Genomic DNA, 15,244 nt, shown 5'->3' with positions numbered 1-15,244 from the left:
TATCGCTCTTAGACAATAAAATGAATGTCAGCAAATATTTAGAATTGATTTATTTTTAATCCTTTATTGATAAATTTATTACAATAAATAATTCATAAAAATATTAATGAAATCACTAGCCTTTTATTTATTTTTTAACTTTATAACTTGCACATCAAAGTTCTTGATATGGATCTACAGTCGAAACTAAAAAATAAAAATATTGTTTGATTTATTTATTTTATTTATTAATCAGTCAACTGATTTTCGTATTTTTATTTTTCGTCTTTGTAAGCGAGGTGAGCGCGAGGTAACGCGAAATTCAATAGGCAAATCATAGCAACGGCAAACGCAGCAGCTCGGAAATTTGAACCAATCACTAAAAATTCCTCGACATTCGTTATTTGGATCATAAGCAAGGAGGCGATGAAGTCTATATTGTTGTTCACATCTGCAGCCTTCTCTGCAATACATCTGCTTTTTTTCATGTCTGAAATAAAAAATTATAATTTAAAGTTAATTAAAAAAGTCCCAATTATATTACCAAATATTAGTAATAAGTTCCTAAATAATATATGTTAGTTCATCAGATTTTAGAAGCCTTTTTCAAATATCATCTATACTAAAAATTTTTTAGGATTCGCTCAAGATTTTTGAAAGTTCTAAAGATCACCAAAAATAGAATTTTTTTCGCTTCTATCTTTATTCTTGTCGTTTTATTATTCTTCATATTAATAATCATGCATATCCTAGAAATTTTAACCCAAAATTTTGATTTCTTGAAGTTATTCAAGACTTTTGTAATTCTGAAAGAAACCAGATATATATCTATGAATTAAAATACATTAGAATGGTTTTTCTAACTTTAATTTGTGTCTCATAGTTTATTTGTATTCTTTAATAGGTCGACTTTATGGAAAAACTGAAAATTTGTGGTTATTAATAATAAGTGGCGTTAACAATGAAAAACTCTCATTTCCAAACAATAGTTTCTATGGATTTGAAGCTGTGTAGAAATCTTGTATTTATAATGTAGAAATCATCTCGAATAGGATCTTACGATATTCCTCCCTCATATCCCTGTTGAAAATCTCCAATAAGATCCCATCAAAAGCGACAAAAACCACTTAGAAACCAATAAAATTTATGGGTTTCTAAGTGGCTTTTGTCGCTTTTGATGGGATTCTATTGAAAATTTTAAACAGGGATAGGAGTTCGGGGTCGTTAATTGTAAAAAAATTCATATTCTTCAAATACGGTTCCTACAGATACAAAATTTGATATAATGATTATATATTAAATTTTAAATTAGTTAATAATTCTAAATTTGAATGCAAAAAAATCATAAATAATTTATACGCTGGACAAACCATAATATCATATAAGTACTGTGCTTGTAAACATTTCCCGTGAAAAAATATTCTGATCAGGCTTGATATGAGCTGATAAGGCCATATAAAAATTTTTGATAAGTTCATATCTGGCCTGATATGATCTGATATGTCCATATTTAATTTTTGATATGTCCTGATATGGCCTGATATGAAAATTGGCCATATCAGGCCTGATCAAGCCTTATCAATTTGATATGTCTATATCAGACTTGATATAGCTTGATATGCTCATATCTAATTTTACATTATTTTTTAATAGGTCCTGATATGCTCTGATATAACCTTATAAAGTTATATATACTTTGATAAACTTGAAAAAAAAACCCCTTATCAGGGTTGATATAACTTGATATGGATTCATATGGTCTGATATACTCATACCCCCCTCTTATCAGCACATAAGTAGTCTTATGTACTCATATAAAAGGCATACCCGAATAAAACTATTTATCATTATATATGATTCATATCTAATTATATAGAAGCATATGTAATTCATTTATGATTATATAGATGTATATATAATTCATATAAAATATATATTAATCATACAGAATTCTATATAATTTTTTTTACTCCAGTGAGTATTTTGTGATTACCATAAAACATTCTCTTTTTCTATCTAAGAGTCTGTTACTCCAATGATTCACAATCTTTTAATATATAGTATTTTTCGGATGAAATAATAGGAATTAAAAAAAAAATTTAATTTCACAAAAATTATTAGTTTTGTCAAGTTCAAAAATTGTTAGCCAAGCCCTCCAGCAATATATAGTTCCATATACTAAACAAATAATTCCATTAAAATTTAAGCTTTCAATTCTCATTTTATCTCGATTATTTTTTTAATTTCAAAGAAATTATAAATTTTAAAGCAACGAAGTACCTGAACAATATATCGTAGAATCATTTTTGCGATTTCATATATACATAGATAATTTTATAAATCTACATATAGATACCAGTATTATATATAAATATTGACAGTTAATAATTAATAAATTAGATAAAAAATTTTTTTCACTACGAATCGATCATGTATACGATTCGCATTACTTGTAGTTATAATAAACTTTGTTCTCCAAGTAAGTCTCTTAGGTAAACGGGTAGTGAATTAGTCTTTCAAGCGGTAGGTCCCCGGTTCGATTCCCACTTGCGCCGATTTTTTTTCCTTTGGAAATAATTATATATATAATTATACCTAATTATACATAATTATATAGGGCCATTTTTCATTTATAATTATGTAATATAATGATATATAATTTTTTTTACCGGGGCGGGTACATAGTCTGATATACTTATATCAAGGCATATATAGTCTGATATGGCCAATTTCCATATCAGGCCTGATATGGACGGTTTATATCAGGCCTGATATAGTCTGATCAGAAAATTTTTTCACGGGTTGTCATTATTTTTAGCTAATTCAAATAGTAGTTTTAACTCTTCCCATTGCTCTAAAATAGTATTAATTGTAGAGTATCTAGCCAACCACCGAGTCCCGCTCAGACCAGCAATTTTTTTCGGATCCTTTTTAGCTTCATCACTATTCATGACTTTATAAAGTTTTTTATATTCATCCTTACGCTTTGGACTATTGGAAAACCAATTGTGAGCTTCTCTGACAAGATATTCTAGTTGGCGAGGTAATGTTTCTGCAGCTTTTTCAGCGCACAAATGGAGAGAGTGACAGATACATTTGATAATTACAATATCAGGTACTTCTTGCTTCAAAAGCGATGAAACAGAATGGTTCACACCGACCATCACATTTGCACCATCAACTCCAATACCGACTAAATTTTTTAAAGAAAGTCCATCAGCTTCTAATTGTAATTTTAAAGCCGAATGAATACCATTAGCAGTTGCGTCAACTATTTTTACAATACGATAAAATGTAGTCAATAATTTTTTCTTTTTAAAAGAAAAATATCGTACCATTATGCATAGAATTTTTTCAGTCGATATATCAGTGATTTCATCAATAATAAGTGAGTAGGGGGATTCCTTCATATCATTCACTAAGTCTTCGAGCATACACGGGCCTAAAATATTTTTTATAAGTGCTGCAAACTTGGTTCGATGCAATTTCATCTTTCTAAAAACATCCGAATCCGGTTCAATTTTTTTCAACAATTCTGTCAAGTGATCAACTGTGATAATTGATGTATGTTCTACTATAAATGCGGCTAGTTGAAGTTCAGCAACTTTAACTTTATTGTTAGGAGGTTTTATCACGTTTATTGGACGACATAATTTTGTTTGTTTATCTTTATCAACAGCATTTTTATGTTTAATTGATATCGCATGCTTGCCTAAATCTTTTTTATGTGCTACTAAAATAGTACGGCAATATTTACAATAAGCTTTTTGACAGTTACCAGTAGGATCAGGAGCTATCCAATCCAAAACAATATTGAAAAAAAGTATTGTTGATAAAAAAAAATCTTTTAATTGTGTAACTAAATAAAACATTCTTAAGATTATGGAAAATGCTTTAAAAATTATCAAAAATATAACAAACTAACCTTTTAAGTTTTCGTCTTGTTCCCATTGCTTCGAATATTTTTGAGCGTATTTTTTTTCTTTAAAACAATTGTTTTATTGCTCATATCAACTATTTGTGTTATAATAAAGCTGCAGTTATTATATACGATATATTTAAAAAGTAAAACTTGATTCTTACTAGACTAGAAAAATGTCAACGTTTAAATGTCAAAATCCACTGGGTATCATATACTATAATATAGGTGCATAAATCTATAGCTATAGTACATCTACAATAAGTTTGTAATGTATATAGGTGGTGATGTCATATCACGGTTTAGTTAAATCGCGACTGGCGTCGCCACGCGAGCACTGATGATACCCCTTTGATAGCGCGAATTTTAACATTAAAATTTATTTTTATAATTATAAGAAAACTTTTGGGAAAACCCCACAATCTAAGTCTAGACTTTTAGCTATTAGAAAAAAGGTTATTGTTAAAATATATTTTTACTCTCTGAAAATTCAGCACAATAGACTAGGAATAATAAGATAGAAAAGAGGATTAAGCCATAAATATATAAATTTACTACCTAATTGCCCTCGACTTAAGTAATTATAGAAATTAGAAAATATATTTTAATCTCCTAAGAAATATAACATGTTGTATAAAAAAATGCGAGAAGATAGTCTGAGCAGATTAGTGACCCTCATTTATGACGAGTCCAGTTCAACCACTCAGTACGGTAAATTCCCAGGGATGATGAAACTTCGGACAAACTCTGCTAGCGAGCCCAGGTAATTCAACAACGGCCGGAAAGAACGAGTACCTGAGTAGGAGTACAGCTAGGACCCAGAAGGAAGGAGAAGGACCAATCAACGTTGCCAAAAGGCCAGTACAGCGGAATACTCGGATGGTAGGGAGAGCCGCCCCCGCCACTTCTACTGCTGCGAGTCGGACTTAGTAAATTCTAGTGAAGAATCAGAATAGTATTCGAGCTCAGACTTATCATCTCGTTTCTAATTTTGTGTAAAGTCTTTTGAATATATACTTCGATTCAGTTAACTTAATTCCGTTCAATTATTTATTTAATTTATATTCATTTTATATCATTTTCCTCATCCTACAAGTTCCCGTTGATAAAGTTGAGTATTTCAATATTCCCGGGCGAATCAAAGACCACGTCAGTAACTTTAAATTTAAATAAAGATTTCTATCGTTGTCCACCAGGAGGAGGACATAACAAGGTATAACTCCCGAGGGCTCTACTTATACTTTGCTTTCGTATATTGTTGTGAATCCGAAAGGATTGATCACAACGCTCTCTATATATTAATATAGAATTACATATAAAAAAGATGGCTGCAATAAATGATAGCGGGAAAAACCCAGGAAGATTTAAAATATATGTATTTTATTTGTAATAGTATCAGTAAGAAAAATAAGAATCTTTAAAAAATTGTAAACCTTTCTACTTTAAATTCTATTGTTAAGTATGGGAAATTTTCTATCATAAATTTTAGGGTATAGACGAATTTATAATTACCGGAAATTCCCAAAGAAAAACTTATAAAAACTTTTAGTACTGTCCAGTTAGTTTAGACATGCTAAGAAAAAATTTCTTTGTTAAAATAAACCTACGTTAATTGTAATGGTCACTTAGGATAAGATGCCGAACGTTTTGGAAATACTCTTTACAATGTTGGGAAAACGCGGAGATCTTTATTTATTACTCTTTTTATTATCATAATCCTTTAAGTAACTTATTTTCCAAAACGTTCGCTTAAAAAAGGGATTGCTCGAGTACTCAAGACTAGGTCATAAAAACCAAGCATCCATGCGGGTTGCATATAGTCTGAGAATGTCGAGTCGCCGTGACGTCATCGCAGCATACAGTCAACGCTCTCTGTATTTGACTCGCCCGTACAGGACCATCCTCTGTATTTGACTCGTCCTTGTCCATAAGAGCTGTGTAAAATCGTCAAATACAGAGGAAGAATGTGGTCAAATACAGAGAGCGGTCAAATACAGAGAGGTCCAATACAGAGAGCGTTGACTGTAGTCCCATTTTTGCCAACTCGAGAAGGGATGCTTGCTGAAGACAGGAGTCGCAGAGGCGCACGCAACTACCCTCACTACTCTCTGGGACTCTCCCACTCCAAAGGTACGAACATCTCAACCAGGGGAGTCGAAAACCAAGGAATAAGAAGTCACTTATCAAAAAGCAAGACTGTAGTACACTACGCAAAGTTTCCTTTTTCGAAATTATTGTCGGTACTTTTTATTTTGTAACCTATCGAATAATAAATTATAGATTTGCGCGCAAGGCAAATCTAAATTAAACTAAAATAATTTGAGCGTTTTAAATTCATTAAATATTTATATAATTTATTTTAAATTATTCAAATTTAAATCTACTCTCCCGCCTTAATCTATTTACTGCGAGTTGAACGCCCTACCGCGTTCCAACGGGCGAATTAAAAGAACTCAATAAATTTACTATAGCCAATTTGGGGCTATACAACAATATATATACATTGAAAATGTTCTTTTAAAAATTAATAATTGAAGAATTGTTATTTTTTATTAATTTTTTATATTAGATATATTTTCTGACGAATTAAAAATTCTCAAAAAAATACCCTAAAAAAATTTATTATCCCCTAAAACTTTTCCGCTATTTGCAAAATACCCCTAAATTAAGGGGAAAATCCCCCAAGTTGGCATCACTGCTCTAAATTAAAATACATGAAAGTCTTGAAGTTAGTCAAAGGTCAAAACTCGCAAAAAACGGGCCACGATTCATTATTGGTTAAAATTTAGAAGCGCGCGTAGCGCACTATTCAAATTTCTAGTAATTTATAATTCCAAAAGAAGTGCCCATTTTACCCCAAACGTTCGATATGACCACTTTTACAACTTTCCTAACCTAAAACTAAAAATCATTGCTTTGAGTATATTCAAACATACCATTTATTTATAGTTAACAAATCTGATTTGGTTGAAATATACGATTGTTAGCACCAAAGAAATATTTGTTAACTATAAACAAATATGGATTTCATTCAAATATACTATAACTTTGTCTCAAATAAATAAATTTATTTGTATCAAATAAATATTTCTGGTGATATTTAAATAAGAGATTTATTTATAGTTAACGAGCCTCATTTCATTTAAATGAATTGTTTTCTCAGCACACACACACAGTGACAACATCGCGGGGGTAGTCAGGGAAGCTTCCTATGACCTTCAAACGTCGAGATCTGATGAAAACTCGATTTCTGCAAAACGGGGTGAAAACAATAACTTCCCGATTTTTGAAAATCTTCGATTTTCTTAGCGGGAAGTTAAAAAAAAATGAAAAATTTAACTCACGTGCATTTTTCCCAATGAACATATTGTTCAAAAGGGTATAAATTTAAAAGCGCTAAAACTTCTCCACGAGTATTATTTGCCCAAAACGGTGCTACGACTTCTTCTTTTACTGGACATGCATTTCTGTAAGAAATTAATATTATAATGTATATAGGTTCTAAATATCATGCATAATCATGGAATATATAAAATAAAATACTAAAATATGAATTAAAAATTATTATGAGTGGAAATAAATTTAAATTGATTGTAAAAAATTAGATTAAGATTACAATAAATTTCATTTAAAACGTTAGTAAAAATTTTGGTTGTTTGATAAATTTTAGTAGATGTCATGAAAATATTAAATGTTATACGACATAAATTCTACGTATCATATGATCAAGCATGCTGACTTTCCGGAGACATAACATAAATACCCACATTCCGCGTAGTTTAAGAACTGGTCGTTCAGTCTGCTCTTTTGTTGCATCTTGGAATAATTGACTTTTATTGTTAAGTTTATTATCATCAGATAATATATGTTCTAAATGAGGTTTTGGTGAATGGTAATTTTGTTCATTGGTAGATAATTCGTCTTTATTAATTCGATCAGTGTTCGAATCAATTTGTTCACCAAGGGTCGTTGAAGTTTGAGCAAAACTTTCAGGGTTGATGGTTGTTTTTTCTATATCTAATGAACTTATTGGATTAGTTGTTGTTAGATTTAATATATTATACTCCGTTGTTGATAGAAAATCTGGTATTTTATCGATACTAGAATTTTTGATTCGAGCTATGTCTGACAATAGAACTGTCGTTTTTGAGTTTTTATTTTCTTTATTTTCATCAGTCTTATTGAGACCATTTGGTAATTTATCATTTGATTCTGTCATAGCTGTAGCTTTGTATAATTTTGTTGAAAGAGTTGAGTTTAAGTGTGATGAGTTTTCGTTCAATGAAACTGTGTTTATAGATGGATACGTAGAAGATGCTGTATATTGAGGATGTAGTTTCGTTGAATCATGGAATCTTGGTATTTTCTCAGTGAATGTATGATCTTGATTTTTATTTTTGGTAATTTGATAATCATCTTCATTTTGATTGTAGTCTCCAAAAAAGCCACTGAAATAAGAATAAACATTTTATTATTGAAAAAATGTAAATATGATAACTATTTATTTGTTTTTGAATTCAGTAATTACCGGGGGTTATTAAAAAGTTTTGGATTTCGTTGCTCGATTTCCAAATCAATATCATTTTTTTCTAGTTCATTTTTCAGAACAAGAATATGTTTTTCATCTCCATACATTCGTCTCATCAAACCTTGATTTTCTTGAACAAATCTTCTTACTGCATGCCTAATAATTAATAGTTATGATTCAATATTTTGTCTTAAAATATGGTTTATCTTAAAAAATTTCTTAAAGTTTTTTCATTACGAATTTCGCAATTGATTTCGACTTAATTTTCTGATAAGCTTTGAGTTGAGAATTTTAAGGCTTTAAAAATAAGTTTACAATAAGAAAAAAACATCGGTACAATATTACTTATTTTCTGATATATAAAAATATCTAAATATTTATTGATCATGTTCTTAAGGTAGTTGTTGCGTGATAAGCATTTCAACAGAAAATTACGAAATTTTTTTTATCGAAAGATAAATATATTAATAATTCACTACCAAAATTTCAGATCAATTCACCGCACCGTTTTTGAGTAATTAATTTTCGAAATCGCATCTTTTACACGTAGAGGTTATGACCCAGATTTTACTTTTTGTATTTGAGTATTTTAGTTTATTTTTATTAATTACTTAAAAATTAATAGAAACAATTATTGTTATTAGTGCGGCGATTATTATTTAATTATTGTATTTATTTAGTTAATCTATACTACTATATAAATCTATTGACTCTGTCTGTACATTCAATTTTTTCATATAATTTTGTGATAAATAATCGTTTTATGATGCGCTGATTCACATCCAACTTTTTTTTTTTTTTTGTCTGTCTGTCTGTCTGTATGTCTTCTTATAACTCAAGAACGGCTTGACCAATCTTAATAAAAATTGGTATACAGTCAGAAGACGTTATTCTGCGAATGATAGGACATATATGATGTCGGTCAACCCAGTGGTGGTTATGAAATAGGAGTCCTAATCTATATTATTATGTGATTCCTATCTATATATAGTCACTCATCACGATATCTCGGGAACCATCAGACCTAGAAACTTGAAATTTGGTAGGAATATTACTTTTGCCATGTAGAGGTCAGCTAACAACGGTTTTAAAGAAATTCCTCCTCCAAAGGGGTTTGCGGGGGCGTTAACAATGAAAAATTTCCAGTTTTAAAATATAGCTCCTATCGACTCCAAATTTGGGAGTAATTCTCTGTCAAAGATGTAGAAATAGTATATGAATGAATTTTACGATATTTAACCTCACAGAGGATTGCGGGGGTGAGTATTAACAATGAAAAATTTTAAGTTTCAAACTGTAGCTCTTACAGACTCCAAATTTGGTAGGAATTTTCTGTAAGTGATGTATAAATCATTTATGAACGAATTTTACGATAGCTCACCCGACAGGGAATTGCGAGGGTGGGTGTTAACAATTAAAATTTTTAATTTCCAAGCTATAGTTCCCATAAACTTCAAAGTTGGTAAGAATCTGCTACATATGAGGTAGAAATGATCTAAGAGCGGAATTAATGGCAACCTAATCCAAATATGAACTGCGGGGGTGGGTGTTAACAATGAAAATTTTTAATTTCCAAGCTATAACTCTTATAGGTTCCAAATTTGGTAAGAATCTGCTATATGTGTGGTAGAAATGATCTAAGAATGGATTTTGTGACAACTTATCTATACTACTATATAAATCTATTGACTCTGTCTGTACATTCAATTTTTTCATCTAATTTTGTGATAAGTAATCGTTTTATGATGCGGTGATTCACATCCGACTTTTTTTTTTTTTTTTGTCTGTCTGTCTGTCTGTCTGTCTGTATGTCTTCTTATAACTCAAGAACGGCTTGACCAATCTTAATAAAAATTGGTATACAGTCAGAACACGTTATTCTGCGAATTGCACATTGAAAGTTACAATAAATATTAGCTCGAATGATCACATGGATGAAAAGGTAAATGCCAATTCGATGAAATTTGAAATCTCTATAAGTCAATACAATACCCCAATTAAATTTCAAATTTAAATGTATAAATACAATTTTATAAACGCCCAGCGGAGCGGGCAGGTAACAGCTAGTAATATTATATTATTGTTCCCGAAGGTATGATTAAATTAAGAAATTAAGCGTGTGAAAAATTATTATGAAGCCGAGCGAATTAATCGAGCAAAAGAAATTAATTGTAAAAGAAATTAAAAGACTGGGGAAATTATTCTAAGTTCCGAACAAGATTTAGTATGGGAAAGCGACGAATGGATATATAATGAAAGACATGACGATTATTATTTTGTGAGAAATAATTTAGGTAAGCGAAAATTTTATAAGTCTCAAGCAAGATTTAGTATGGGAAATCGACGAAGGGATAGAGAATGAAAGAAATTACGATTAAAATAATAAAGAATTGTGAATTTGATGAAACGAATGGATGGATAATGAAAGAAATGACGATTATTATTTTAAAGAATTGTGTTTGGGAAATAAAAACTTAGAAAATTTTCGACGATCGTTGAGCTTGCGCGAGCCTCGATAGATGGCGAAGATGTTTCGTTTGTAGTGATGATTCAAAAATATGTTAAGTTCCGTTTTGAAAATAATTTTAAAATGCAATTCTTTCTCGGGAGAATTACTCGGACGAATACTCTTCACCAAGTAATTCTAGAGGATGATACTCTACCTGGAGTCTGACCAAGGCCCAGGTAAGTATCGTGAACCGACCGGATGAAAGTGCTACTCCCCGTGCCGAAGCCTTCAGCTGAGGTACGGTAGGTGATCATAAGCCGTATAGGTGGGAGCGAGAAGGATACTCTCCACTTGCTCTCAGGGTAGAGTTTAGGACCCCACAGGGATGACGGCTAGTCGCCCTGAGGGGGGAGGGGGTGTTATTGGGAAACTAGTTAGTATTTTGTAGACCGCGTTTTTGAGTTTGAACCGTGAATACCGTCGTGTATGTTTGGATAGAAAGTTTTTATTGTATTAGTGTATATTGCTTATATTGTTTCTTGATTTTGAACCGCGAATAAGTGTGAAAAGAGTGTTCTAATGTTTATATTGTTTAATTTGCTTATATTATTTATATCGTTTATTAACATGATCAGGCCAATAAAGAGGTTTCCTTTTTCTTTGATTTATTTAAAATGAAGTGTTTTGTTTATATTTTGTTATTGATAATGTGATCCCCGTTTATGACCCTGGACTCCGGCGAGCAAATTTCGAGCCAGGGACTAATTAGATAATTAATTTTTGAAATTGCATCTTTTACACGTAGAGGTATAGAGAGATGGTAAAGTTAGTATGAAATTATTTGGCCCACTCGAGTGGTACGGAAGATTTCATACTAACTTTACCATCTCTCTATATCTCTACGTGTAAAAGATGCAATTTCAAAAATTAATTACTCAAAAACGGTGCGGTCAATTGATCTGAAATTTTGGTAGTGAATTACTAATATATTTATCTTTCAATAAAAAAAATTTCATAATTTTCTGTTGAAATGCTTATCACGCAACAACTACCTTAATAAAAATAACAAGTTTTTTAAGGTTTAGTACGATAAATTTTCATATTAGATTAAATTTTCTTATTTTTATGAGAGTAAAAATGTTAATAAAGAAAAATTAAAGGAGACATAAAAACAAAATATTGACAAAAAAGTTATAAGAAATTTTAAACACGGTTGACTCTACAGGCCAGCCATTGAAAATAATTGTTAAAAGTAGAAATTAAATCCATTTGTAAATAAAGTTCTTTCAATAAAGAATTTTCAATTATATACAAACAATGTTCAATAATGAAAAAAAACATTATTAATTATACCATGGATAAAATTTTCCAGCTACGGTACACCAATTTTGATGTTGAAAATCACATGGAAGTTTTTCGAAGTACGCTTTTGCATTCCTTGCAAACGGTTTTTTACATGCTGATGACGCGTCATATCCGAACGAATTCATATAACTAGATTCAGGAAGTTGAGAGATAGTAAATGGTGTAATTACCATCTGAAATAATTTTTATTTTGCGTTAGTGTGGTATTCTAAAACTTTTATTAAATTTTTGGAGTTCACAAAAGTATCAAAAGTAATTGTTTGCACTTTCCAGCTATAAATACATACAATCCCTTCAACAGTTACGAGAGGTCTACAGTCACACATTCTCTCTCACCTACCCACCCACACTCACCCCACACACACACCCACACACATTTAATTGAAATTTTATAACAATTCATTTTCTTAAAAAAAAAATTTTTAAAATAAATTTTTCAAGGGGTCTTCCTGGGTGGTTTTAAAGCTTTCAATTACTTTTTCCAAAAAGTGAGTGGATACTTTAGATTTTCCATTTGTTATTATAAACTAATATAAATAAATTGTTATACCTTTGACATTGCATTTATAATCATTTACAGATTTACATCATTTTCTTTATTAATGTCAGTCATGTTAGGCAAAATTTTAGTTATTACTTTTCTTGATTTTTCATTGCTATCATAAGTTGATGTAAATGAATAACGCACCAATGAAATTGAAATACATACAAAAGATTTGGTCGAGTTTTCAGTCATAGAAAACAATGTTGGAAATATTAAAAGAAAAGCAATTGAACTGCCGATATACAGAAACCATCATCAACACCACCATTCGAGAAAGTATTTTTTTAAACTACGTGACTATTTTTTGAATTTTAAATAATAATTATTAATTTAAATAAGAAAAAAAACTTTCTAAAGCATATTTAAAACGGTATCGAAAGTATATTTTCAAAAAAATTATTCGACAAGTAGATAATCAAATAAAAAACAGGTGTGATTATTATTATTAAACATATTCAACGAATAATTACGAATTTCAAAGTACTGTTCATGATATAAAAGTACAGATATAAACAAAAAAAAAAACAAATTTTTCTATTCGAAATCTACGTAATAAGTTTCTAAAAGTATAATATTGCAAGAAAATAATTTTCAAAAAGCATAAAAATAACAATATTAAAAGTCTCTAATTCAAAAATTGTGTATAAAAATAATTTCAAAAACTTTTTTATACTTCTTTTTTTTTTTCAAGTACTCGAGAAAGCGGAAATTTGGAAAAAAAATAATAATAATTTCTATTCAGTCTTTCATAAAACAGTTAGGAAACTATTGAAAAAGAAACTATGTACTCAAAAAATTTGATATTTTTTGGTGTGGCAGATTTTTTCCAAAGTAAATAAATTAAGTCAATCAACTAATCTTTTTCAAACTGAGCGATATTTGTGGATAAAACGCCTCATATATATCACTTCAATGTACGTTTTTATCTACATACATTAAGTAATCAATGGAAGTTATCTGTATGTTGAATTTAAGTGTTGTATGGTGTCTATAAAAAAAAAAAAAACGATCGAAAACTAAATTAAAATGCAACTCACCTGTAGAATAAATAAACTAAATGCACTCATAACTTAAACTTAATAACAGAAAATCCAGGATGATATACTAAAATTACAAAACAATAGGCAAAAAATTGTTGACTAAATTACGTAAATATACATATTTTTGAAATATTTCACTTAAATTACATTTATAATAATTTATATTTTCTTTAAAACTCTATGCTCGTGTACTATCGAATAAAATGAGTATCGATTGTTGTTGTGCTAGTAGAAGCACTTCTTTCTTAGGTGAAGACGCTTTCATTACTGCTGTTAAAATCAAGTATCTGATACTTGAGAGGAAGAGAGTAGGAAAGGTGAGAGAAGAGTGATACAAAAAACGTTAAGAACGTACCATAGTGGAAAAAATATACTTACTGCCAGGCATTGACTTAAAACCTCCAAATGAAACACTGCTCATGTACACTTGGTTGATCATGGAAAGGCGAAAATAAAGATGGAGAAAGGCTTTATTATAACTTATAACCATTTCAAATACTTTTTGAAGAGAGAAAGAAAAATATTAAGAGTAGGTCACTTGATAGGATACCGTTAACGCACTTCTATTTATGTGTGTCATCGGAATTAATGCTGTTTAACAAAAAAATATCTTCAAACTTTGATTTTCAGCAATATTGTTGCAAGTTAATCGTTAGCTTTTCTTTTTCCACTAAGCTTTGAAAAGCTGATTTAATTTTTTGAAAAGATCCATATCTATGTTTCAAAATACCGAAAAATAAATTTTATGAATTCAGAAGAATAACGAATCAGTATTTTTTTCAAATTTAAGAATAATAAATACTACGTAATTTATTATTAAACGCTGTCTACGTTTTTTTTCTCCTAATATTTACGAAGATAAACGGTAACATACTTGTTACAATTGTATAATAAGAAAATTTTGTTTTTTCTCCGAAATAATTAAAAATTTTCAAAAAATGTTCTGATTAGAGCTATTGTTCCAAGAGCTAAGACTGACAATAAACAACGAGCTAAGCCTCGACTTGATTATTTAAACAAATAATTGTACTTAATGTCTACAATGTCAAAGACCGATGACAATACTATAATTTAATGAGTTTGCGGTATTGTCCTGACTAGAATCGTCAGGATTAGCGATTTTTAAATTTACCCCGGAGGAAACTTAATAAACGGTTTCCAAGGAAGGCAGCAGGCGCGTAAATTATCTACTCTTGTCACAGGGAGATAGTTACAAACTTAGTAAACTATAGTTTAAAAAACTAAAAAGCACCCTTTATTGGTAAATTGAACTAAAAAGTAAATAATTTTAAATACCCGAGTCAGAATAATGAACCTATATGAGCCTACAGAATAATTTTCAATTGTTTTGATTGATATTATTCAATTTATAAATTGAATTTTTAAGTTTTTTTATCAATAAATTTTTAGTTACTATTTA

General features: G+C 29.9%; 1 protein-coding gene across 3 annotated transcripts; it reads right to left on the bottom strand.

Moving 5' to 3' along the window:
• Nucleotides 1-119: 119 nt before the first annotated feature.
• Nucleotides 120-14,368, bottom strand: LOC123272587 (protein spaetzle 4). 3 transcript variants are annotated; one of them, XM_044739487.1, is made up of 7 exons: nt 13,972-14,358; nt 13,822-13,888; nt 12,229-12,413; nt 8,427-8,582; nt 7,666-8,346; nt 7,243-7,365; nt 120-469 (listed from the first exon to the last, which is right to left on the bottom strand). In XM_044739487.1, exons 2-7 carry the CDS (start codon nt 13,849-13,851, stop codon nt 232-234), a joined length of 1,413 nt encoding a protein of 470 aa, XP_044595422.1. In that variant the 5' UTR covers nt 13,852-13,888; nt 13,972-14,358; the 3' UTR covers nt 120-231. The 3 variants fall into 3 exon arrangements, with proteins under 3 accessions (XP_044595422.1, XP_044595423.1, XP_044595424.1); XM_044739488.1 differs by having other exon boundaries at nt 7,666-8,343; nt 13,822-14,368; XM_044739489.1 differs by lacking the exon at nt 12,229-12,413 and having other exon boundaries at nt 13,822-14,335.
• Between the last annotated feature and the right edge of the window lie 876 nt (nt 14,369-15,244).

This window comes from Cotesia glomerata, linkage group LG10, assembly GCF_020080835.1.
Source record: "Cotesia glomerata isolate CgM1 linkage group LG10, MPM_Cglom_v2.3, whole genome shotgun sequence".
Lineage (NCBI taxonomy): Eukaryota > Metazoa > Arthropoda > Insecta > Hymenoptera > Braconidae > Cotesia > Cotesia glomerata.
Note: the sequence above shows the minus strand (reverse complement) of the source record. Positions and strands in the feature narration are given on the sequence as shown.